Genomic DNA, 27317 nt, shown 5'->3' on the forward strand with positions numbered 1-27317 from the left:
ATGCCCACCTTGGCCATGCCCACACCTGCCCCTTGAAGTCAAACACAAACCTAATGTGGCCCTCAATGAAATCGAGTTTGACACCCCTTGTCTAGGAATGAGAGCATCGCGGGGGGGGGGCAAGTATACTGGACATGTGCCTTTAAAGAAATACAATATTCAGCATTAGCAAATGAAAATTTTCCTGTGAGCTTTCATTAATCACCACTAAAGCTTTTAGTAAATACACACTTTACCTTCTATATAATAACCAAAATTAATATATTCTTGCTATCCTTTATCTATGCTATAGATTCTATTTCTAGATGCAGAACACAAATATGTTTCTGTTGTTATCAAACAGCTTCCCCAAAAATCCAGGCTTAAAATTAATTTCTTGCAAGGCAAATAAAAAAGAAATGGGTAGAAATTACAGCATGAATTCTGGCTCCACATCAAGAAAACAAAGAAAGTTCTTGCTAATGAACAAACAGCTGGCAGAGGAGTCAATAGAATTAAGGCACAAGTACCATAGCTATGGGAAAGACATCCTATCTTTTCTAAATGGCTTTAAATAATTCCTCTAGCAACTTCCAATTTCTTTGGAAAAGAAAACCAGATACTGAAATATGATAAAATAAGATTTCTTCCATTCCCCATGCAATTACATGAAGAATTGAAAAATGTTAACTGCAAAAGCCAAGTCCCAATCTATGTTCCTGGATTATACGGTACCTGGAGGTTTTTTTTATAAAACCTATTTAGAGGAACTACACTTGATACTACACTTGATCTTAGCCAAAAGGCCGAGAAACGATACATACCTATTTAGAGGAACATTTATCAAGTTACCGTATTCAGATAAATATTAATTTGAAAATGAAAATGAATACAGTAGAGAAAAGGACCCATGCTTGCCCTTTTCCTACCACTCTATTTGACTTTCGTGTATTAAATAAAAGGTCTGAAGGCAAATTGTGTTCTTCATTTTCTTGAATATGAGTGTGGATTTCTGAGTGAGTTTGGATCCTACTTTATCAAACTGAACACAAACTGAAGCCAAACTGGACTTAGCAGCATTTTAGATCCGTGGTTGACCCATGGTGAGAGAGGCAGGTAAGAGATTGCCATGTGCACCCTCTTCTCTAACTATTTTCAAGTTATCTTGCTATAGAGGGATAGAAAGTAATATTAAAACAACAAACTTTAACCCAAATTCAGCAGCAACAATTCCAGATGGCAGTCTTAGCTCCAGAATTATCAATAGCAAAAAGAAAAACAAAAGAGGCAGAAATAGTATCAAGAAAGTGCATCTAAATAAAGCCACGCCGATTTAACAGATTAGGTTTGTTACACTTCCTGTGACAATAAATTATGTTCTTGAAGGTGATATAAAAGAACTGATTTTGTTTCCCTTTGTTCTGCTTTAACAAGGCCACAGAAGGCTCCACAACCACTGTACAAAGTCTTATTGTATACAGGTAATTTTGCATGCAAGAAAATAGCCCTTGAGGATTTACCTATGGTTTTGATTACAAAAGCTTGAATTAAAGCTGAAATTTAGAAAGAAAGTCTTTGTTTTGAGCTCTGAGTTCCCCAATCTTTCCGGCTTTGTGGACCAGCAGGGGGAGGAAGAAGATATGGTTGTGCGCAAGCGGGTGGCAAGCACATGCATGCATGCACTTCCATTTGTGCTTCCCTGCTGCTCGCGCAAGTGGAGATCCATGGCCTGGTTGAAAATACCCCACTGCCCACAAGTGGGCCGCGGCCCAGAGGTTGGGGGCCCCTGTTCTAGTCAGTATGAACTGAAAATATAAAATCCTACAAATTACTCACAACACCCACAAATGTATGTCTGCAAAACTTAGTTGTGATATACAAGTCATTACATATTTTCAGAAATTATCCCTTTTTAATTTTCTGTATGTTTTACATAATTTCCTAGCTGGGCAAGTATCACAGTCCATATTATAATTACTTGACAAATATGCATTTTTTAATACTCCATTTGTTAAAAAAATGTGATGCTATAAAAAGGGAGCAAAAGTGTATTTCATAGCCCCATTAGGTGAATCAAAACTTTTTTATAGCTCTGTGAGAGAGTGTCGGTGTATCCCAACTTGGTCCCTTAGGAAAGAATGACCCTTGACTCCATTGATAAAGCAAAAGGTTTACTTTTACTAAGTTCAAGTGGTTACAACATAAGCAAAGCTGGATCTGAGTATTCCTGCGCAAATCTTCCATTTTTCTCCTTTCCCTGGCTTTCCCACCTTGACCAGTTCATCAGTGTCCAATTATATTCATTTTTGATATTTCAGGAACAGTTTTGAGGTTTGGCTCCTCTTTGCTACGGTTTCACATTCCATTTTCAGGCTCCATCCTTGATCAGCCAGTTCATTCTGAATTGACCCCTCTGGTTCCTGTCACCCTGTCATCTCACCCCCCTTTTCTCTGCCTATTCCCATGCTCCTTCCTTACTTCCCCAATTGCCTCCCCCGCCCCTGCATTTTATGGCAGGATTCCAGGGAAGAGGAGTATGCTGAAGATGGCAGGCTGACAGAGAACAAGATCAAATATATTTGGCTCTTTAGTGAATAACTGGGATTTGAGATTATTTCAATGGGAAACAAAATTAAAGAAGCTTAAGAATATACATTATACCCCACAGACCCTTTTTCCCACAAATATTGACTCATGTTTGACCTTAGCCTTGCAAACTTTTTCATTGTGGCTCTTAAGATGTGATTCTAAATTCAGGGTAGCCTTTTAGCTTATACAGATTGTACTTTTCTGTTCTGTAAAATATACTTCTAATTCACTGTTCAACTGTTTAAAATCAGTTTGTACATATGTGATCTGCTTTTCCAAAATATTATAATACTATTCTCACTTATCTCTGGTGACAATGTAGACTGAGTATATTAAATCAAATTTCTGACACATTTATCTACAGTAAAACAAAAATAACAAATGTATTTATAAAAAAAATATAAAAGATGATGTGACTGCTAAGAAGTAACTTCAGTAAGGAAGAGTGAATCCTTATATTTTAACACTTTTCTACCAGTTGGCTAATAATACCTTTACTGAGAAATGTATTATTTCTTCAGCTCTCTACTTAGCTTTTGGTAATTCATTTCTTTCTTTCTTTCTTTTTTCTTTTCTTTTTCTTTTTGCAAACATCAGTTTACCTCAATTTTCTCATGCTAGATTGAGAATTTTTTTAAAAATATCTCAATTTTCTAAAACAGTCAATTTCTTCTTTTTCCACAGAGGTTTCCCCACCGCAGTCCCCAAAATATAGCTCCTGGTTTATTAACATTTCATGCTAAGGTTATACAGAAGTTAACTCTTCTGGGCAAACAGAATGTTATCATACCTATCTATACATTCAACTAAAACATTATGCCTTTTTTTTCTTGTCATTTTCCCGTAATGTGCATACATTTATAAGCCTGAAAACAAATGCTGCCTTTAAATACTTAACAATGGTATGCATAGTACCGTCATACGTAATGCATATTACATAATCATATTCCTCTTAGTTACCCTCATCTATTATTTATTTCTTAGATGTACTGTATATCCCACCTCTCTTCTGTGAGTTCAAGGTAACACACAGTGTATTTTATTCTCTAATATTTCCCTGCAATAACTTTGTGACATAAGTTGGGCAAATAGAAAATGAATGGTTCCATGGCTAAGAATTTGAACCAAGATTTCTTCAGTCCTAGCACACCACTGTAACTACTATACTCAAATTGAAATTTATTTATTTATTTATTTATTTATTTATTTATTTATTTATTTATTTATTTATTTATTTATTTGATTTATATGCCGCCCTTCTCCGGAGACTCAGGGCGTCTTACAATGTGTTAAGCAATAGCCTTCATACTTTTGTATATACCTGCTTAGTAGGGCTTTCGGCCCTCCCTAAGCAGTGTTCTTTTTTACACAAAGTCAGCTTACTACCCCCACAATTTGGGTCCTCTTTTTACCTACCTTGAAAGGATGGAAGGCTGAGTCAACCTTGAGCCTGGTGAGATTTGAACTTGCAGTAATTGCAGGCAACTGATACTACTTAACAGCACTTTAGTCCACTGCACCACCAAGACTATAGTGTTATCTCCACAATAGTGTTATCTCCACTGTTTCACACACAAACAGAGAGATCCCAAGAATTCCATTTCTTGGACCCCTGTGCCCTTATAGGAACTTAAGTCTCTTTTAGTAGATTTTGCAGGTGACTGATGATAATACTGCCAGGGTAGGGAATACTTCCCTGGGTAGGGAAAAGTTGATAATCTCGTAGTTTTGAGGGAAATGATGCAGAGTTTCTTTCTTGAAATTCCACAAATAATTGTGTGATTCGGTCCATCTAAAACATTAATCCACAATACTTATTGCGACATCACTTTCATCTCCAACAACCCAACTCCTCTTCTTCAAAATATACAATCTAAACTGAGGGGTTTTGTCAATGTAGACTGCATTTTATATATATACATCAACAAACCCTGAATCAAAGCTTCATGAAAAGTGTTAACTTATTCATAATATATTTAACTAAAACTGAATGTTGAGGGATCCATAATTTTATAATGGGAAGCCTGAATGCTGCAAAAAATGCACTAGCTTCCAATATTTTTATTTTCAATGAATGGTCAATATATGCTTCCTAAAAAATAAAATTATTTGAGCACATGAATTCTGAGGTACTTCATTATGTACCCACACGTTATTTCAGAAATGTGAACGTGTTATTAAAACATGAAATTATATTACTGTTACTAGCATGGCTAGCTTAGACTGCATAGCCTATGCACTTTTTAATATATTTTCTTTGCAACAATCTTTTTCTTATATTATTCAAAATATGATTAATTACTATTCTGACATTTTCTTTCCCAGTTTAAACTTTTGCATGGTTATAACTGTAATCCTTAAGATTGTTACATCCAGCAAATCAAGAATGTACTGGGAAGAACAAACTGATCTTCACTCTAATCCTTCCAGATCATTTAATTCAAAAATTTCATCTTCTTTTCATAAATGCTCACAGCAAACTAATACTTTTTAAATTAGACATTTAAGTTTAATTTTTAGAAAGATCAGGTGGGAGGATCTTATGCCAATTCAAATATCAATTACTTCAATAATATTGTCAAAAATATGATTAGACTATTTAGAATGTATTGATCCAATATAGTTAACAAACCAAAATAATACCTGTGTAATTCCATGTAAGAAAAACTGTATCTTTAAATTATTCCTTGAATTATTTTAATTCCTTTTTCTGACAGCTTAATTCTGATAATAGAATCAGTTTTAAAATACACTTTGATGTTTTTAGATGTACTGATAATCAGGTTTTTTTACCCTATTTCTCTCTCACCTTGCCAATCAAGTCATTGCTATAAATGCTAAAAATAAATTGTTAGAATTTACTGTTATAGGAAAACAAGATATGATCTAGGGAAGAATAAACATACTTGTGTTTGAAGACTTGTTTGTTTCTATTCCATCTCAAACAATTATGTCAATAACAAAATATTAATATAAAGTGTAGTGATATAAAAAAATAATAAACCATTCTAGAATCACAAATATGTGATCAATGTTCCAGTCAGTTCCAGACAAAGATTTGCTGGAATAGAATTGATTATATCTGCTTGCAAATTTCAAGAACAGCTAACTGTACCACAAAGGAAAGGACTGCCTTGTCATGCATGCCCCAGGGAAAAATCCTTAAGAGACTCTCCTTATATGTCTAGATCAGATGGGTAGATTTGATTATGCAAGCTATTGTCTGATGCATCATAAGCTGTACCACATTGGGCTTTAAAAGTAATAATCAGCTCTCTGAATTGGTCCAGAAGCCTACTTGTAAACCAATGCAGTGATTTCAACTTTGACATTGTTCCTACTATCAAATTGCTATCATATTTTATACCAGACCATCATTAAAGGTAGCCCCACATAGAGTACAGAAGTTCAACCACTGGTGTCCAAGTTGCATTACCCTTGGCAGGACATCTTGAGGACTTTGATGTCACAAGCCCTCTTTCAAAAGTAGCACAATTCATTCAGAATATATTCTAGGGCCATTATTATTGAATTATCCAACTGTTTACTGGAAAACAAACACCATCTTAATACGATTTAATTTAATTTGAATTTGTTTTGCCCCATCTAGTTACAAACATACATAGCATTGACTAGTGCTTAACTTAAGAGTGGCCATGCATAATTGAGCATCATCAACATACTGACAAAACCTCATCCCAAACTGACAGATTACTTTTTGCAACAGTTAGGTTAAGGATAAGAAGTTTGATGAGAAATGGAAAGTAATTGCCAGATTTAATTTTCTCCATACAGTATCATATTTCCTATGCTTCAAAATAAAGACCAAATCAAACCTCCTGCCTGTGTTAGAATTGTGATTACCTGTAACATAGCAATGGTTGCAATGGAATCATGAATCATGAATTAGTGAGATACAATAGACCAGTGATGGTGAACCTATGGCACGTGTGCCACAGGTAGCACACGGAGCCATATCTGTGGGCACCCAGGCGTTGCCCTAGCTCAGCTCCAGCGCATATGCGTGTGTCGGCCAGCTGATTTTCAGGCCTTCTGGGCTCACCGGAAGTCGGAAAACGGACCATTTTCACCCTCCGGAGGGCCTCCGGGGGGGGGGGGAAGGCCATTTTTGCCCTCCCCAGACTCCAAGAAAGTCTCTGGGGAGGACGAAAAACAGGCCTACAGAGCCCGCCAGTAACCTTTTTGCTGTCGCATGCTAAAAGTGGGTGGAGCACAAGGGGGTCGTGCATGCATGCATGGTGGGGCAGGGCACAGGGGGGCATTGAATTATGGGTGTGGGCACACCCATGTGCGTGCCCCCCCCCGCTCTCCCTGCTTTTGGCACGTGATGGCAAAAAGGTTAGCCATCACTGCAATAGACCCTTTGCCAAGACATGGTGGATGATGTTACCCAAGGCTAAAAGGCTCAGGGACTCTAACACAAGTTCCAGGATGAAATACAGGCCATTACAGAGCAGCTAAGCTGTCAGTATGCTAGCAATAGCGCTTGGTGGTGGTGGTGGTGGTGGTGGTGGTGGTGGTGGCTGTTATCCCAAGTGCATGAAGAAGAACTCTCATTCATCTACAATATACAGTGTAAGGACTATGATAGTCCCTATGTAGGATTGATAGGCAAAGATTAACAGAGCACAACCATGAACACAAATTAATAGTTAGAAGACATAATGCAAACTCCTTAATCTCATAATACATGTGCTGATTCAACCACAGTTTCAACTGGGCAAATGTGAGCATCTTAAAGCTATATTTAAGCTAAATTAAAAAAAATGCTAGGGAATTCTTGGAAGCTTGACAGTCAGACAAATAGCCATCAATAGACACATAGAAATAAATAGACACATTTATAAATCATTCAAAAGAGACAACAAACATCTAAGAAAGAAACAAAAAAGACCAGAACACATCTTCTCCAGCAGCCAATACCCAGAGAAGCAGGCATTAACACCAAACAATCAAGCAGAAAAAAAATAGATTCATCAAGGAACTACCAATGACAAAGTCATAAATCCACCAATACTGTCAGGAAAGCCGTTGTATATAAAACAAACCCCCATACTCACTAGCACTGATGATGTTACCTAGTTGGATAATGAAATATCTGCAAGAAAACCAAACTCAGAGAGCACCAGGGATTCCATAGTACAGAAATTATTCACCTCAAAATCCACATTACAGAAACCGATGCTTTTTCATTGCTCCATTGTGATATCTTTGGCCATAAAGGGAGTATGTTTGTGAACGTGTAACTATTTATAAATTTATTTTTATGCCAAAGCTTACTTCTGCTTAGAGACACCTAGAATTGCATTGTAAAAACTGCAGGTGATCATAAGACAAAGTCTTAATATCCAGAATTATCTAAACTAAGACATGTCTATGAAGTATCTAAGATCTATAATAGTGAGTCCCAGTACTGTAAAAACAAAAATCAATAGGTCAACAAATTTGACTCATTTTCACAAACTAGTACCCAATAATGTACAAACAGAGATAAATTAAGGTATATCATACCAAATTGGACATAGTAGTAGGCCCATTAAGGATGACCCTCAAGTACAGTTTGAAAGTTCTGGAAAGTTTGTAGTAGACATCAATAAAAACATCAATAAAGTAATATATTCCTTTCTTTGCATGCCATAACAAAATGCCACAACTACCTCCAACCTCTCAGAAACAGCAAATCAAAATTGGGGGGGGGGCTAGGAAGACAAAGTATGTGGGAACTTGCCTAGAATTACAATATACCTAAGTGGGCCAATGATATATAATCGTCATTTTACCAATGAATGCTCAAATAATTGGCGCAAATAAGCCATGTCTTAATCTATAATGAACAGAATATCTCCCACTTTTCAATACAATCTGTGTACTTCTTACACTTAAGCATATTGTTCCATTACCTTTAGACATTAAAAGATACAAAACTCTGTCCAAGGAATTTTGCACAGCTAAAACTCAACAGTATTAAAAGGGATGTGGATATGTTGCAGATGAATAGATTAATCCACTAATTTCAATTGAAGATGTAATTCAATTTCTATTTTTCCTTTCATATAAGACTCTGTCTTATATTTTCTTTGAACCCTGAAATAAGCACTTGGCCTTATTGCTATGCGCTCAAAAGCCCGATTGGGCTTATTATCAGGGGATGCCTTATTTTGGGGAAAACAGGGTATGTTTATACCATATACCCTGTTTATACCAGTCATGGGGGACTTTAACCTGCCGTCCGCAGGTGAGGCATCTGAGGTGGCTCGGGAGTTCATGGCTTCCATGACGGCCATGGACCTGACCCAGCTAATTCATGGCCCTACGCACAGGGGGGGAAACACACTGGTTTTTGTCTCTGGACAGTGGTTGAGTGATCTTGAGATAGGGGACATAGTCATTGAGCCCTTGTCATGGTCGGATCACTCTCTCCTTCGCCTTGACCTTAGAACCGCGGTACCCCACTGCAGGGAGGCGGAACCGGTAAGATGGTACCGCCCCAGGCGCCTGATGGAACCTGATAGGTTCCAGATGGAGCTTGGGCCAATCCCCAAGAATCTTGCACATGCCTCAACTGGAGACCTAGTGGCCGCTCTGGATCGAGTCGTGCCTTTGCAGCCTCTGACCCGGCGCCGTTCTCACCTGGCTCCTTGGTTTACCGAGGAGCTGAGGGAGATGAAGCACCGGAAAAGACGCCTAGAGAGTGGTTGGAGGGCCAGTCGCTCCGAATCTGACCGTACACTAGTGAGGTCTTATATCAAGACCTACTTAGTGGCGATAAAGGCGGCGAAGTGTAATTACTTTTCCGCTCTTATCGCGTCGGCAGAAAATCGCCCAGCTGCCTTGTTTAGGGTCACTCTGGAGGGCTCGGGACAGAGGTTGCTCCTCTGTTCTGGTCCTATTAGATCTCTCAGCGGCTTTTGATACCATCGACCATGGTATCATGCTGCACCGGTTGGAAGAGTTGGGGGTGGGAGGCACCGTACTATGGTGGTTCTCCTCCTTTCTCTCCAACTGGTCGCAGTCTGTGTTGATAGGGGGGCAGAGGTCGACTCCGAGGCCCCTCATATGTGGGGTGCCGCAGGGATCGGTCCTCTCGCCCCTTTTGTTCAACATTTATGTAAAGCCGCTGGGCGAGATCATCCGTGGTTTCGGGGTGAAGTACCATCAGTATGCTGACGACACCCAGCTGTACATCTCCACCCCGGACCACCCCAACGATGCCCTTGAAGTGATGTCCCGGTGCCTGGAGGCCATACGGATCTGGATAGGGAGGAACAGGCTCAGGCTCAATCCATCCAAGACTGAGTGGCTGTGGTTTCCGACGTCCCGATATAGTCAGCTGGCGCCGTCGCTGACTATTGGGGGCGAATCATTGGCCCCCACGAAAAGGGCTCGCAACTTGGGCGTCCTCCTGGATTCACGGCTGTCTTTAGAAGAGAACTTGACGGCCGTGACCGGGAGGATTTTTCATCAGGTCCGTCTGATCCGCCAGTTGTGTCCCTTTCTAGATCGGGACTCCCTACACACAGTCACTCATGCCCTCGTCACCTCTCGTCTGGACTATTGTAACACTCTCTACATGGGGCTCCCCTTGAGGTGCACTCGGAGGCTCCAACTGGCGCAGAGTGCGGCCGCGCGGGTGGTTATGGGAGCAACGTGGAGCTCCCATGTAACACCTCTCCTGCACGAGCTGCACTGGCTCCGAGTGTGCTTCAAGGTTCTGGTTATCACCTTTAAAGCGCTCCATGGTTTAGGGCCTGGTTATCTACGGGACCGCCTGCTACCACCAATAGACTCCCACCAGCCAGTACGCTCCCATAGAGAGGGGCTCCTCCGGGTGCCGTCGGCCAAACAATGTCAACTGGCGGCCCCTAGGGGGAGAGCCTTCTCTGTGGGGGCACCTACAATCTGGAACGAGCTCCCCCCGGAGATACGGAGGATCCCGGATCTGCGCACCTTCCGTCGCGCGCTTAAAACTTTTTTATTTCATCAAGCTGGCCTGGCCTAAATCTTCTCCCCTTTTAAATATAAATCTTAAATATAAATTTTAATCTGTTTTAAATTTTGGGGTATTTTAAATTCAGCCAAATTATTTAATTTGTTTTTAATCTATTTTAAATTTTTGAATTTATGTGTTTTATCTTATGGTTGTTCACCACCCTGAGTCCTTCAGGAGAAGGGCGGTATAGACATTTAATAAAATAAATAAATAAATAAAATAAATAATATCAACTGAATTATTCACCACACACAAACAGATGCCAAAATGCAATTCCTCTAATGGAAAACATTTTCTAAAACAATTATGGCTATGTCACTTTAACTTCTGAGCCTAGTGACCCCCTTATTTGGCATTTCTGGTATAAACTGTTTTTTAAAAAAAAAAAACTCAAAAAAAGTAGTCCCACATGAGAACACTTTGTACTGATTTATGGTACATGAAAGCAATTTCACCTTACACAATAAGAATGAAAAAGATATGGATTGCTTGCAGTAAAAGAACCCAAAGTAATCAGCACCTCCAGCAATGAACAATGTAAAGCAAGGCCCAGAAAGTGTAAAGCAGGCCCTTGTTTCTTAAGCCAAGTTTTGGTTGCTAGGATATTATTCCTATAAAGGTGCAATTTTACTTGCCCAAGCTTCTACATGTTGAGAAGCAGTACACTGCTGAATAAAAGTTTTGAGGAGAGCAATAGCAGGGAGTCTCTAATGCCTTCAGGCTCTGCTTCTAGAAATTTCAGGGGTGTATGATTAACCACTGAATGAAAGATAAGGTAGACCTCCAAATATATTCTTATTCCTGCAGGCACATAAGTATGAAAAACAAACTCTCCATTAATCTGATGCAGGTTGTAATATACTGATGATGAAGGTTGATATCTGTTTCAGCAAATTAGTTTTAAAACATCTGATTTAGAATGGTTCCATCTTTTTTTTTTAATCCCCACAAATGAAATATTTTTCAATAAAAAAGTCATCAAACATATTTAGCTAATGGTGTAGTATCAAAGGGAAGCTCTTGTTTGTTTATTCTCTTAAAAATGTACCAGACAGACAGAACATAGAAGAATAAAGCTTCTGAAAGATCACTTACAAAGGTTTGCTTTTCAGGGTTGATATTACAAGCAATTAGCCTGACATTTAATAAATGAGATTTCTAAGAACTGCGCTGACTTAACAGGCAAACTGAACAACCTTGTTGTGTTCTTAAATGCAGTTGCATTGTAGCACATTTTATGCAAAATGTCTTTGCCAGCTCATGTTTTAATCATTTATGGGTATGAAATATTTTAAATAAACAACTATTGTATATATTAAAATTGCTCTGCTGTTTAACTAGTGCACATTTTGAAGACAGCTTGCCATACAACAGGAAATATATTTCCATATTCAAATTAATTTGTCTGCATATGTTGTAAATATCTGATCTCACTGAGTCATAACAAATTATTGCATTTTAAAACATAAATCAAATAATAAAAAGAGCGAAAATGCAATATTCATTATAATCTTCCTGCACAAAGAATACAGTATGTAATTACATGTTGGTAAGTAGGATGACAAGTTTATTTTAGCAAAAATATCACTAGAAATAACTACGGTAGCTGTGGAGGATCTAGCATGTAACTAGCATGCATTATATATACCCATGATTAGACTTCTCGTTCTCCACAATTTGTATCAAGGATGGCCAGTTTCTGTATTGACAGAATAAAAACCTATTCATTTATTCTACATAAGGTTATAGTTTTGTAAGAATAAAATACAAAGCATAACATACAAATATGCAATTAAAACTTATTTATTCTTTGGATAAATCTTATTTTTTCTATGGATCAAATAATCTCAATATGAATGTTAAGAGCCATAATTCTTTTCACGTCATTCATCACTTGCTGCAAATCAATCATTTTCTAAGCCAACAACATGGTACCATTTGAAAACAAAACCAGACATATCATATTTTCCTGTGTATAAGATGCTACTTTTTCTTTAAAATATTTACTTGAATATTACATGCATCATTCCTCTCTATTGTAGTTGTTTCCTGTATCACATTGCCACTCTTAGGTTTCTATTATTCCTGTGATGCATTTCCTGTTCTTGTATTACTCACACTCTTATTAGACGGCTTCTGCACAGTGATGGCTTGTAGTGTGTTTACTTACTCTACATGAAACATGGGGGCATCCTATACATGGGAGAGCCTTATAGATAGAAAAATACGGTATGTTCAACTACTCAAGGAGACACCTCTAATGTTGCCACAAGTGTCAGGATACATTTATTCATAAATATATTAAATGATGACTAAGACATCATATGTCTTTCTCCTACTCCTTGTTCAATGTTGAACCATTTGCTAATCCTTTGCTTGTTTCCACAAAGCTTCACTTTCATCATATACCACTGTATTGATTACCATTCAGTAATAAACTCATCAACTCTATAGTAATGGATAGTCATAAACTCACATTTATAAATTTTCAGACCTATTCACATCATACTTTCCTTAAATCAACAAATATTCTTTGTTACATATTTTCATTTCGGAGAGATCAAGAACAAATTTTCTCTGCATGCTTCTCATCAAAACATACTGTACTTTTCCAATCATTGTCATCTTTCGCATCCTTTTGCAAAGATACATCCCAAACATATTCCCAGGCATATTTCTCAAGTTAATTCCTCCTTAGTTTTTGCATCCACACTTCTTATCTTTTCCTTTGTAAAGAAGATTGGCATACATAGTTGCAGTCTTTAGAAACTTGTGCAAGAGGTTGCAGAGCCACTCTTTAAGGAGATCACATCCATATTTCAGAAATTTCAGAAGTTCTCATCATCTGCACCTGCAGCACATTACATCATCTTCCAACAGCCCCACAACATTTATTATATTTTATTTTACTTCAATTTTAAATACTTCATTGTAACTAAATGGTTTTAGCAAACAACAAATGGAGAAAGCATGCCTCAAACATAAACCACCTCTTCCTCAGACTCAGAATTTAAAATTCATGGTAAATCAAGTAAATCAAAGTATTTAATTACCTACATAATTATATACAAAAACAATAGCAATTATTTAAAGCAATTCATTCCATTTAAAGTCAATTACCATACTGTTACATCTCTACTGCCAACAATTTGTACACCCATTCTTTGTCTTGCCCCCTGATAGATTATCCTGTGGTCCAAAAACTGACAACAGAACTTTATTTCAATACTGAAACGCCAATTATAATTGATTGTTGTACCCTTTTATAATTTACAATTCAAGTCACAATGAATTAGTTATACAGTCTTATTCACTCCACAAATACAGACATGCTCCAAAGCTGTTACCCCTCCTATCCAAATATGCTGAGTATTGACTGAAAATGTTGCTTGGTCAAAGCTAGCCTCAGGGATGTATATGCCAGAGCCTACAGTAATGTTAACATTACTTGATACAATTTGGCTATGCAGAATCTTATGCAGAATCTGTGCTATTTTATCTTTAAATCTTAAGCAGTACACTATTTCTATTGAAAGGCAATTCCATAATTCCACAAACCGCAATTACTTCTCAGTATTTCTAGTTAGGCAACAGTTAAGCATAGCAATCATTTATGTGAGAAGGATCACCTTAAATCAGGGCTGTCAAACTCCCGGCCCATAGGCTGGATGCGTCACGTGCTGGCTCCACCCCGGCCGGTTTAGCGAAGGGCGGAAAAGTCCCAATATGTCACGTGATGCCACTGTGATGACACGGGTTTGACACCCCTGCCTTAAGTGTTCTGGTAAGGTAGGAATACTACTTGGCAAGGAAAGAAGTAAGGAAAATTCCATTACAATATTACTGATATCAAAATGAAATAGAAAAGCGGGAAATTAATCCGTGTTTCCAAGTTTTATCAGTCCATTAAATTAATGCGCATTTCAACATTTGTAACTTTGCACAGCATATATATAGTTGTTGTTGTTGTTGTTGTTGTTGTTGTTGTTGTTGTTGTTATTATTATTATTATTATTATTATTATTATTATTATTATTATTATTAACTCCTGGTACTTTTTTCCATAATCTAACTTTATTTATCAGGCAGGCAACAGGTCAACAAATACCACATAAAGGCCCCTACATGGGTTTTCCATTAACCTTGTATTAAATATTATAGAATCAAATATTGATCTAGTCTGCTAAATCCGGTCTGGTTTGGATGAAGGATATAGCTGATGCCTCCCGGGCACAGAGTCTATGTAAAAGGTGTCTATCCTATAATTTACAGCAGATACTGATCAAACTCCTGTTCTTGATAATCCATTGAACTTCCTCTATTGAAAATGATGGTTACTTCTCCAGTGTTTCTAAATGGATCTTTATCTATTCTTGGGTATTCCCAGATTGCTCTAGTAAAAGATGATGGAAAGCGAAAAACAGGTAGAACAGGCAATTAGTGCCCTAATTGGGATCCTAGAATCCCTAGATTAAAAAAAACCCCCTAAATACCAAATTCCTTCCTACAAGAGACAAATTGTATCCTTTTTCCCATGATTAGTTTTTTGTAAACTGGACATTTATTTATTCCTTCTGGCATCAGAAGCCTTACTGAGTGCCTTTACTTTCTTTATGAAATGGTAAACACTCAATCATAAATCTTCCTAAAAACATCCAAAGATGACATGGCAATAGCAATCCAATATATCACTATTGTACCATATAATACATTTTGCACTGTAGCAACAATTTTTATAGCTCACTCTTGTTTTCTCTATTATATGATTCCCATGATCTCCCAAATTCCAATTATTGTTCCTTTGAATTAGAGGACTGTGTTCATTCTATGCTCAAACTGTAGCATTAACACTGAAAGAAGCAGACTGAAAGTATGAGTATAAAAGTATAACTTCTTTCCTCTATGATCCAGGGATTTAAAGACACACACACACAAACTATTTTTTTAACTATTCCCTTATAAGACCTATAAAAACAATAGGACTGACAATTTTAAGCTTCCTGACTTCTCAATAGTGTATTGTGAGTCATGATCAGAAAGAACTTTACCCTCCATATTCATACCCTTAATACCTTTACTTGCTTCAAATTCAATGTTGGCTCCAATCCAATGATCTAATCCTTGCATACAATTAAATGTGTATCAGGATTCTGCAGCATTATTCACTTCTAATGTCTTTTCCAATTTTCTCCAGGTGAAGGGATTGCCTGGGGTGGGGGCATATAAATTCACACAAAGCGATTTGGATACTTTATTGTTTACTCTAGGACCACAATATGATTGGTGCTGTAGCTCCCAAATCTAATGCAGTCACTAGGGCATCTAATGCACTATCATTAGACAAGGGGTGGGTTCTACTTACCTTTACTACTGGTTTGCATTGTGCCCGTGGATGCGCAGATCACTTCTGATGATGTCCAGGTCAGTGGGCGGAGCCTCCCACTGGTTTTACTACCAGTTCTTGAGAACCAGTCCAAACCAGGGGCAATCCACCACTGCATTAGACCCATCAACTCTACTTTCTTCCATGTCCTCTTGTGTTCTTTAATAGCAAGTCACTGACACATCCAAAAACCTGACAACTGCTTACCCAAGTCTTTTAAAGAAACTTTGATTATATATTTGGAGAAAACTAAGTAAGTTTATTATTCCACCCATTTCAAGACCTGCATTTGTTGGAATCTATATTTGCATACTATGTTAGTCAATACTTCTGAAGTTTATTAGGATGTGAGGCTCTGGACAACCTAGATTGGGATAAAACTACAATAATGAATCTGAGATATCACTAAAAGATGGAGGGATGTCTACTTCTGTACTTATATTCCTATTATAGTTACTTTACCTAAAACCTTAGTTGGAAATCTTTGAAGCAATTAACCTTGCATGGCCTAGATTAGATTTTCTAAATTTATTCTTTATGGTTTTGCCCCATTTAAAAGTGATATCTTTGTAGGCAATTTTATTCAGAGTGATATGAAATTGTATACATGTCTATTGAGCAAAAGATGAAGTCCAGTCTTCTTTTTTCTATAATGAGTCCATTGGGTAAAAACAATGCACTTCCCCACCTACAATATTTTTCTTTCCTCATCCATCAGGTCAAATAAACATATTGTTAATTTATTAGTTTCATGCTTTCATTTCCATCCCTCTTTACAGTAGATATAAAAAATAAATACCTGGGTTAACTGGCAAGAAAACTCTTTTTAGTTTATTTTCAAAATTAAATTAAAGAATCTATATTATCATCATCCTTATGTCATATGTACAACAGTGACATACCAGTTGCCAGTGTGGGTTGTCCCCGGTTCGCACCGGTTCTATAGAACTGGTAGTAAAACCGGCGGGAGGCTCTGCCCACCAAACCCAACATCACCAAAACGCCTCTGCGTATACGCAGAAGAGCGTGTGCGCGTTCGAGCAAAGCTCGCGCATGTGCGCAGCCCCGCTGCGAACCGGTAGTAAAGATAAGTAGAACCCACCCCTGCCAGTTGCCAAACTTACTGGAGAAATGTAAATATGGCAATTATTTCCAGTCTCTTCATTACAGTGAACTTTCTATTATTTATAGTATGGCATCCTGTAGCCAGAACCCATTTCATCCAAAAAAAGTACTTTTCTCTGTTGTGATTCCTTTTAATTCTCTACTAATTTCCAACTCCAACCTTTTGTAAGTACTGCTAACATATTTCTTTCTCCACTGAGACTGTTTGTGTGTGTTTGTGCTCACCTACCTACATACACACAAATGCACATGCACACATTCAACCCCCCAAATTTTTAAATCAAATGGGCATTTTCTACCCAATACTCACCAATCACAATTCTTCAGGGTTTTTTAAAAAATATATTTATTTATTCATTTATTCATTTACTAGCTGTACCCGGCCACGCATTGCTGTGGCCCTTCTGGTGCTTCCGCTGGGCTAAAAGAGCGAGGCTGAAGTTCCAAACTCTCCACGAACATTTGGTGGGCGTGGCCAACTCGACGTAATTCACTTTCATCAATCACATGACAGCCCCCGAGCCACGCCTACCTAGCTGGTGATTAGGGCAGAGAACCGGTTGCTAAAAAACAAGGGGAACCACAAAATCCTCCCTCTCTGTCTCCCCCTCTCTCTTTGTATCTCTCTATGTCTCTCTCCCCCCCTGTATCTCTCTATGTCTCTCTCTCTCCCCTTCTCTCTGTATCTCTCTATGTCTCTCTCTCTCACCCCCTCTGTATCTTTCTATGTCTCTCTCTCCCCCCTGTATCTCTCTATGTGTCTCTCTCTCTCCCCCTCTCTCTGTGTCTCTGTCTCTCTCACTCCCACCCTCTCTCTCTGTATTTCTCTATGTCTCTCTCTCCCTCTCTCTCTGTTTATCTCTGTCTCTGTCCCAGCCTCTTCTGCATCCCCTGCCATTGCCCTTACCTTTTCAGGCCAGGCCTTCGCAGCTCTCCGCACCACAACAGAAACTCGGGGGGCCCCTCCATCCTCCCTACAGATGTTCTCTGGGGGCTCGACGGGGAGACACATAGCAGGGAAGGTAAGGGAGGGAGGGTGTGTGATGGGGGTTCAAAGTGGTTTGGGGCTTCCCACCTGAAGGAAGAAAGCGGCAAAGCCAGGAGCCACGCACACCCCACTGGACCCCTGCTGTGCAGTTCTCCTCCCCCACCTGCCAAGGACAGGGGAATGATAAATCCCTTGCTCTTCCAGGCAAAACGAAGGAGAGCCGGCCATCCTCCCTCTTGCCCGTTTCCGCCCCCCGAAGCCTCCCCAGAGCCCCTTTTCTGCCAGAGACCGAAATTTTTGTGTAGGCTCTGTGAACTGCCAGAGCACTCACCTGGGAATCAAAGGCGGTGCTGGTCAAAGGCGACCCCGAAGCTCCAGTTGCCTCCATCTCCTGCTCACCAACCGGATTCGCATAGCGCCGGTTAGCGGCTGGTCTTTCTGACCTCGGGACCTGTGGTAGCGCTGGGTCAGGCGCGATTCGGGCCAGGTGAGGGATGGAGGGTTCCCATTCGGCAGACCCAGGCAGCCTCATTGCCAGGTGTTCTTTGGAGACAGCCCTGAGAGCAGCTGGCGAGGGGGATGGGCAGCAGCAGCGGGTGAGGCTAGTTCGCGAGGGAGGTCAGAGCCAGGCTCGGGCATGCCCCGCCCAACCCTAGAAGTGCCGGCTGTGAGGGTTTCCCGGCGGGGAGCCGGCTGCCTTCCTGCCGAGCCTGGTGGCAGGATATGGCCCTTGGGCGTGTCTGCCTTCCAAATGCGCAGTTTCATGGAAGCAATATGGAGAGTCTAAATATAAGGAGCAGAAATCTGTTGAGCGTAATCAGGGCTGGGAGGCTGCCATGTTGGTTTTACATCCAGCAGATGGCTCTGTTTTTCAATGTTTTTCAATGTTTGTCAACATCTTTCAATGTTTACCAATGTTTTTCATGTTTTTACCCGTCACAGGTGTGACATGTATATAATATAGGTATATAAAAACATGCCCATAGTCGAATGCAACGCTGTGTCAAAATTTGAAAGCAATCGGTGAAGAACTTTCGGAGATGTGCGGCTATGTACAAACGGACATTTACATTTTTATTTATATAGATAAAATATATTGGCTGCCCCTCTTACCATAGGATAACTCTGAGAGGCTTACAATCATGAAAGAAAAATAAATATATATATTAATAACATAAATAGATTAATACCAATAACCGCTACAATCCAATTACAAGTGGGGTGGCCGCGGTCAGGTGGGGGGAAACAGACTGCCAATTCAATCATTTCTTCTGTTCGCTCTCATCTTATTCCTACCTATACTTACATGTTAGCTAATAGAAAATAGCTAATAGGTTGCATTGATTCAGAACATGATTTTCCCAAAACTTTGTTTTGCTTCTTCCATTCACTGGAACCAAACATACTACTGTCACCAAGATATGGATTCCTACTTTAGCATGTACCCCTGATAATGTAGATGTCACCAATTCATACTTTCTTAATTTATACCAACATCTATTTCCATGCTAACGGTTCATTAGCTACTAACCACAAAATCAAAATATTTGCATTCAGTTCCATTACATCCTTCTCTTTTCCCTTTATTTCATAAATACACAACTTATTGATACATACACATACATATAAACACTTTACCATTAATTCATGGTCTTTACCATTTACAATCTTTCTATGCCTTGATCACCATCAAATGGGACATGCTGCAGAAATTAACTTTCTGTTGAAACCAGGGATGAAATTCTGCCGGCTCTATCCGGCTTGTGGGAGCCAGTAGCGCCGGCGGTGAGTAGTTCAGAGAACCAGTAATGCCGGCAGCAGGAGGCTCCGTCCCCCCCCCCAAACTGGAATGTCATCACATCCCGGTTTTGACCATCTGTGCATGCGCAAAAGGCTTTGTGCATGCACAGATGACGGTGTGCATGTGCACATCAGCGAACTGGTAGGAAAGGTAAATACATTTCACCCCTGGTTGAAACATGTATTTGATTAGCCAAGGTTTTACTGTAATGCTTTTTAGTAATACAGAGTGCATGCATGTTACCAGTTTTAACTGGACCTATAATAAATACAGCATTTCTTGTTGCTTTATATTATAAATTATAAATACAGTTACTAGTATGGTAGCAACCGTACTAGATCATTTTTACATACTTTACCCAATATGTCACAAATGCAACCAAAGCCCAGTTTTCAGGAGTGAAATCTAAAATTTGTTACTACCAGTTCTGTGGGAGTGGCTTGGTGGGGGGGAGGTAATGTGACTGGGTGGGCGTGGCCAACTTTTTTTTTTTTACTTTTAAAAGCATTTTTTCTACAACCTTAACAGGTTGCAGAAAAAAATGCTTTTAGAAGCCTCTGATGATCAGGCAAGTCAGCTGGATCGCCAGAGGCTTTTAAAAGCATTTTTTTTCCTACAACCTCTTCGGCTGAAGAGGTTGCAGAAAAAAATGCTTTTAGAAGCTTCTGACGATCAGGCAAGTCAGCTGGGATCGCCAGAGGCTTTTAAAGGCAGAAAAAAATGCTTTGAAAAACCTCTGACAATCCCAGCTGAGCCGCACGATCATCAGAGGCTTTTTTTTTTACTTTTAAAAGCATTTTTTCAGCCGAAGAGGTTGTAGAAAAAAATGCTTTTAAAAGTAAAAAAAACAGCCTCTGATGATCGCGCGGCTCAGCTGGGCATGAGGGGGGGTGGGGTGTGCAGTGATTTTTTCTGTGAACCACCCGCCACCATCGCTACCGGATCAGATGATCCAGCCCTAACTGGGAGCATTTCACCCCTGCCAGTTTTACTCCTAGATGTTAATACTATTCTGTTCAAGCTCCAACCTAAAGACTACTTGCCAGCCAACTGTCTTTTTTCTGTAGTCCATCAATTATGTGGTACACATAGTTAGTGCTGTATACTAACCCTATTCATCCATGCACGTGCATATAAACATTATTTAATATGTTTTACATATACATGCTAAAAAGATAAACTCAATTTTCGGTTGTAGATAAGCATTCAGCTATTATCTATATATTGCATGGCATAATGTAGTTACTTGAGCCCGAAGCAGCACCAAGAATAAGGAGCAAGAATAAATAATTTCCACTATGAATCAAGACTTCCATAAGGATGTTTCATTTTAAATTGCAAGATTACTTTCTTTCAGGAGAGAGAGGAGAGGAGAGGAGAGGAGAGGAGAGGAGAGGAGAGGAGAGGAGAGGAAACGTAGTTGAAATATGGTGGCAGAGGAACTGAATTTGTACCTTGTTTGTCTTGTTTCAGGTCCCTTTGACCATAAGAACTAGGGCAGTGATGGCGAACCTTTTCAGCACCGAGTGCCCAAACCGGAACATGTGTGCATGTGCACGTGCTGGAGTGCCGGAAACCCGAAGACCAGCTGGCCGCTGCGCGCATACCTGGTTTTTGACTGTTTTTTAGGCCATTTTTTGGGCCGTTTCCTGCCTGTTTTTCGGGCCATTTTTGGGCCGTTTTTCAGAAACCAGAAGAGCAGCTGGCAATGGCACATGTGCCCACAGAGAGGGCTCTGTGTGCCACCTCTGGCATGCATGCCAAAGGTTTGCCATCACGGAACTAGGGTAATCATGCTCAGGTGAAAGAATTATTATCATTCAGCATTGTACTAACTTTTGTGTAAACTATGAAATCATAATCTGCAAGATTCTGCTGCATGATAATTTGTGAGCCAAAAAGATGCTTAATTCTCTGTCTGGTAAGATTCATTTGGCCAAATGTTCTAGCTAGCAGTAGTATTAGGAAGTTTTGGGATATTTCTGGTTCTATCTGGAAATGCCCTGGATTAAACCTGAAAACTTCTGTTTGCAAACATATTTTCTACTCTCTGAAAATACATAAAAAGTACATCTGGGGAAGCATTGAATAAACTCTTACATGAGCATATAATCTTCAAGATAATAACTTAGTCATTATAGATGGAAAAATAGAATTACATTCCTTTTGATATATGATTGTTCTCAAATAAATATATGTTCTCAAGTACTGTTAAAAGTATAAAACTGTACATATATGAAGAGCTTGCTAATACATATGCTATGTTCTTGTAGGTTGTAGAATTATTTATATATTGCAATAAAACTATTAAAGTTGCCAGGGAGAAAGGAGACACCTACCTATAAATATTAAAACCTACAATGACATAATAAGGCTCATGTTGCCATAAATACATTTTCTTCCTGAGAGAGAAATATTCTTAAATGGATTAACAGAATGCAGTGATGTTACATTAAATTATAGTTATTTAAAATTGAACACAACCGTTAAAAATAATAAAGATTTACCCTTGGGATTTTTTGGAATCCATGATTTTCCAGGATCTCCCTTTGTGGATAATCCAACTAAGTTGCAACCACTACATTAAAAAACACAAACACACAAAAAATATGTTCCGTTTCATTTCAACATTTTTTTTCCAAGTAATTCCGTCAGAGAAGTAACTAAATAAAACAATATATTGTGCAGAAAACAGTGGAGGTCGATCTGTCTATCTATCTGTCTATCTCTCCATCGCTCTATTTTAAAATTGGGTGTTTCAGAAGCAGAGAGAAGGCCATTATTTGAAACACCTAGAACTTTGCAATTATTTTGCAGCTCTAATGGGACAGCTAAAGCTTTACAGATTGATTTTTGCAAACATGCAGTGTAAAAAAGGCTGGACAATGGCTTATGTAGCAAGGGACCACTTAAAAGCATCTGTCTATCCTCCTTTGCATGAACTATTGATAAATTTGTGAAGAAAAGTTGCATGAGCCATATGGACATCCCCTTCTGTACAAGAGGGGAGTTGGGCTGAGCCAAATTGCTTTGTGATCTGTTCCAGAACAGCACATCAACACCTTCTCATTCAAAGCAGAAACCCCAGTTGAAACGTGGCAGCAAGTTCACATGAAAATGCTGCCTGGATATAGAGAACAAAGCCAAATGTTAACGTAAACCACATAGTGTGTACAGTATGTATTTGTAAAAGATTAATCTTTAATTCAGGTTCTTCTGCCAGCAAAGTTTAGGATAAGCCATGCAGGGTAAATTATGACATTACCAAGTTTTAAGAGACTCACACTTCCATAGAATCAATTGTAATATGCATGTTTATATTACAGAGGTAATCTTACACAAACTGAACAGAGTTCAACCAATAAATTGTATACTTCTAGGCATGTATTTTAACTTGCAAAACTGAGTTAATTAGCAGAATGCAAAAGTGTTTAACCGTATGGTTCATGCCAAATGTATAGCATTTTCTTTAGATTACCATTTAACCACATTATATAGAAGTTTTCCTATGATTTTATTAAAAATGTTTTATTGTGAGTGCAAATCCCTTTGGACTATAGCAACACAACCTTAATGGATGGAACCATATAGTAATCTGAGAAGTCATTGCTAACACTGGAGAAATAGATTTCATCACTATAAACAGAACTGGGTAATACTCCCTGGGCATCATGAATTACAGTATGACAATTTTTGAAACTGCCTAAGCAGGGATCCCTTCCTTATCATTTCTTGACAAATGCAAAACCACTTGTGGAAACTAAAGTGGTCATCCTCCAGTATAAGGGTGATACAGAGCAAAATACATTTCCTTTCCTACATTAATTAATAGAATTGTAGGAAAATAGAAAACAATCCATTGGTTGTGTAAAATAATATAAAAATGTAAATCTGTCATTAAGCACTGTGAGCTAATAAGATCATCATAAAGGAAAATTCATGTATTAATTGCTATTTCAGCAGTTTAAATACATTACCCAATTGAAGGAAGTTCATTATTTCTCTTTGATGCCAAAGCACGACCCACTGATTCAACTCTGGTAAATACATCACTTAGCCACACTTTCTCTATGAAAATCAGAAAACAGGAAGCCTGTTAGGAATAATTAAAATTAATGGGAGGACTGCAAATGAAGTGTGTAATTTCATTCTCTCTTGGAAAGGATGTGAGACATTTTGGAAGAAACTGTTGGCATATAAATACATATTGTTCACATAGGCAATTCACATATGCAACTGTATAATTAACTGGATTCAAGCCACTAAGGCCTTACACTCATTCTCTCTCTCTTTCTCTTTTTCAGAATAAAACAAGCCACATTTAAAAACAGGCCTTAGGAAAGATGTATGCTTGAAGTCCATGTTTTTAACAGAGGCAAGACAGTATAAAAATTGGGGAGACTTCAACAACATGCGCACATGAAAAGAACTCCTTCTGTTCTCTTCCCACACAGAAAAGAAAGAATTCCAAGTGGAAAATTACTTCAAGCTATCATGTAATGTTGCAAATACTGTTTCAGAGTATTGATAGAATTCATATCCTACCTCCAAATCACATACCAATTGCTAACTATCTTTATCTCTTTTTAATGAAAGCCAGCCTGATCCTATTCATGTACTATGTACTTAAGGTAGTCCCACTAAGTTCAAAGAGGATACGTTCAAAGTAACTGCACACAATAAGTCCCATCTGGGGGACAGACAGCTGTAGCACATTCTACAAGCTTTACCTAAGAGTAACCAAAACTAAAAAGTACGAATTGGGCTAAACATGACATTCCCAGTGTTGATAGATAGATAGATAGATAGATAGATAGATAGATAGATAGATAGATAGATAGATAGATAGATGATAGATAGATAGATAGATAGATAGATAGATAGATAGATAGATGATAGAGAGATAGAGAGATAGAGAGATACACTAATGAATGGAAGAAAAAGTAGCAATATTTATAAGTACTGTCAATATAAAGTAACTTTACAATTATTAATTATTATTATAATTAAGAGGGAAAGGGGGGAAAGGCCTGACAATTATACTACTTTAAAAAATTGTCCCCAATTTTTCTTTATCTCTTTATTGAAAAAACATAACTTGTATTAAATGTTGATAACAAATATCACTGAAATATCCTTGCCACAAATCAAGTGAGATATGCCCGAAATACTGAAAACTATGTGGGATAAAAACACTGTTGGTACACAATAATTCATCCAAAACTATACTAATATTCCTATTAATCTCACCCAAATATGTGGCAATTATGGGAAAAGTCCAACAAAATGAATTCATATCTCAACTGAGCCTCCAAGAAGGTATAACACTAACTTTCTCCCAAAGGTACTTTTTCAAAAGGAAACTGCTCATCCAAGAAGCTTCTTCAGTTCTGACTGAATGATAGAGAATGAAAGGATTTATATTCCTTGCACTCTTTCTGAGAGTCGTTGAGGCAACTTGGAGGTTTATCTAGCCCTTCCAAGTGGCCTCAACAAATCTCAGAAAGAGTGCTAATGACCAGATGACTGCAGGGAATATAAATCCTTCCATTCGCCACCATTCAGTCAGAACTGAAGAAGCTTCTTGGGTGAGAAGCAAAATGTCTTCAAGCAAAACAAAGAAAATCCAATTGCCTCTTGAAAAAGCACCTTTGGGACAACCATGACCTGGATAACTAAGAATCTCCATAGACACTAACTTTAGCGTTATTCTTTGAGTTTCCAAAATTATGTATCCTTTATTTAAAATACAAAGAGAGAAAGAGAGAGATCTGGACAAAAATACCCATTTGGAGTTATCCATAAACAATACTTTTCATTTTGTTATATCGACATCTGTGATTACATATTCAGCTGAGCTAGACAATAACACAGTTCCTCAGTTGTACTTTGACTTATCTTTTTTTGTACATGATGAAGCAAAAAAAGGACATTATGGAACATTTTCAATTTTACCCACTCCTAGCAAATATCCCTCTGTGATAGAAGGTCTAATGAAAAGATTTTTTTTTTAAAAAAAAAAGAATGATTTAACAATTTACTCCTATACAGTAGCTTATTTCTAAAGTATTGCTATTCTACAACACACAGTTAGGATTTATATGTTAGGGTTACTTCTATTTGATTCTTTGAAAAGAAGTAGTAGCTGGCTCTTTCTGTATGAATAATATAGTACTGTGGAATGAAAATCCATTCTTGAAGAAGCAATTTCTTGAATTCGTAGACATAAATAAAGATGCTTACATTCAGATAATAATGAGAAAGTTACTACTGCAGTCAATATTAGCATTTTACAATTCTGTATAATGAATTAAAATTATTTGTAATAAGTTTATTTTTATGGTGCTTGATTTATTTCATAATATTCTGCAATGATTATCCAGCAGGTTATCTTTTCCAGATGAATGTTATATAATCTCATTGTCCAGACAGACAGCTTTAGTTTTAAATGTTTTTTTCATTCTTCTTTTTCCTCAACAGCCAAACAAAAATAAAAAATTCTCTTCAGCTATTTGAAAATATGCAATGACCATGGCACCAGACTTACCCAAATAGATGCCTCCAGCAGGAGCCCATCCAGTAGGAAATCAGCTACATTATGGGCTCACACTGTCGCATCCTTTGCATCCTGTAATGGGGGCATCAGGATGGCATCAGGGAAGTCACCACTTAGTCAAATTATTTATTATGACATCATAAATCAGAAACTTCTCAATATATTTTATAACTAAGTCACTGTATTCTCTTTCAATTCATTTGAAAATAAATACTTCAATTCTGTTCAAAATTTCATTTTAGCCAACAACTAAAGTTATCGCTAACTAGACAGGAAGTACTATTGAAAATGAATACTTTTGAATAAAATTTAAGATTCAATTATAGGTCATAAATATGCAAGAAATAACTCATATAAGAAAAATGTTAAAAAGCTGCTCTAAGCTCATAGAAGAACATACAGATACACACAGGTCTAATTCAATCTAGCCAAAGCTTTTATCAGAAAATTAGGATGCTTCCTTTATAGGAAATATGAAGAGTTCATGATGGAATGTTGTAAATAATTAAGCTATCAGTTTAAAAACATTATATTTGTAATAGTAACCAGAGGTGGGTTTCAGCAGGTTCTGACCAGTTCTGGAGAATCGGTAGCGGAAATTTTGAGTAGTTTGGAAAACCGGCAAATACCACCTCTGGTTGGCCCCAGAGTGGGGTGGGAATGGGGATTTTGCAATATCCTTCGCCTGGAGTGGGGAGGGTATGAAGATTTTACAGTATCCTTCCCTGGGGTGGGGTGTGAATGGAGATTTTACAGTATCCTTCCCCTGCCACGCCCACCAAGCCACTCTCACTAAGCTATGCCATGCCACGCCCACCAAGCCACACCCACAGAACTGGTAGTAAAAAATTTTGAAACCCACCATTGATAGTAACTATGAGAGGG

At 38.3% G+C, this 27317-nt stretch overlaps 1 protein-coding gene and 1 pseudogene across 1 annotated transcript in view; both read right to left on the bottom strand.

Annotated features, from left to right (window-relative positions):
• Nucleotides 1-27317, bottom strand: part of IQCM (IQ motif containing M) — a 116486-nt gene that overhangs the window by 75024 nt on the left and 14145 nt on the right. Inside the window, exons 3-4 of the mRNA XM_070949001.1 lie at nucleotides 23854-23944; nucleotides 22384-22454 (exon numbers count right to left, since the gene is read on the bottom strand). Coding sequence (XP_070805102.1) covers nucleotides 22384-22454; nucleotides 23854-23944 — 162 coding nt within the window. The remainder of the gene's footprint in view (nucleotides 1-22383; nucleotides 22455-23853; nucleotides 23945-27317) is intronic.
• LOC139320794 (U2 spliceosomal RNA) lies at nucleotides 617-797 on the bottom strand (annotated as a pseudogene).

The sequence above is a fragment of the Pituophis catenifer genome, unplaced genomic scaffold (genome assembly GCF_029215685.1).
Source record: "Pituophis catenifer annectens isolate HBS135680 unplaced genomic scaffold, rPitCat1.0.hap2 SCAF_8, whole genome shotgun sequence".
NCBI lineage: Eukaryota > Metazoa > Chordata > Lepidosauria > Squamata > Colubridae > Pituophis > Pituophis catenifer.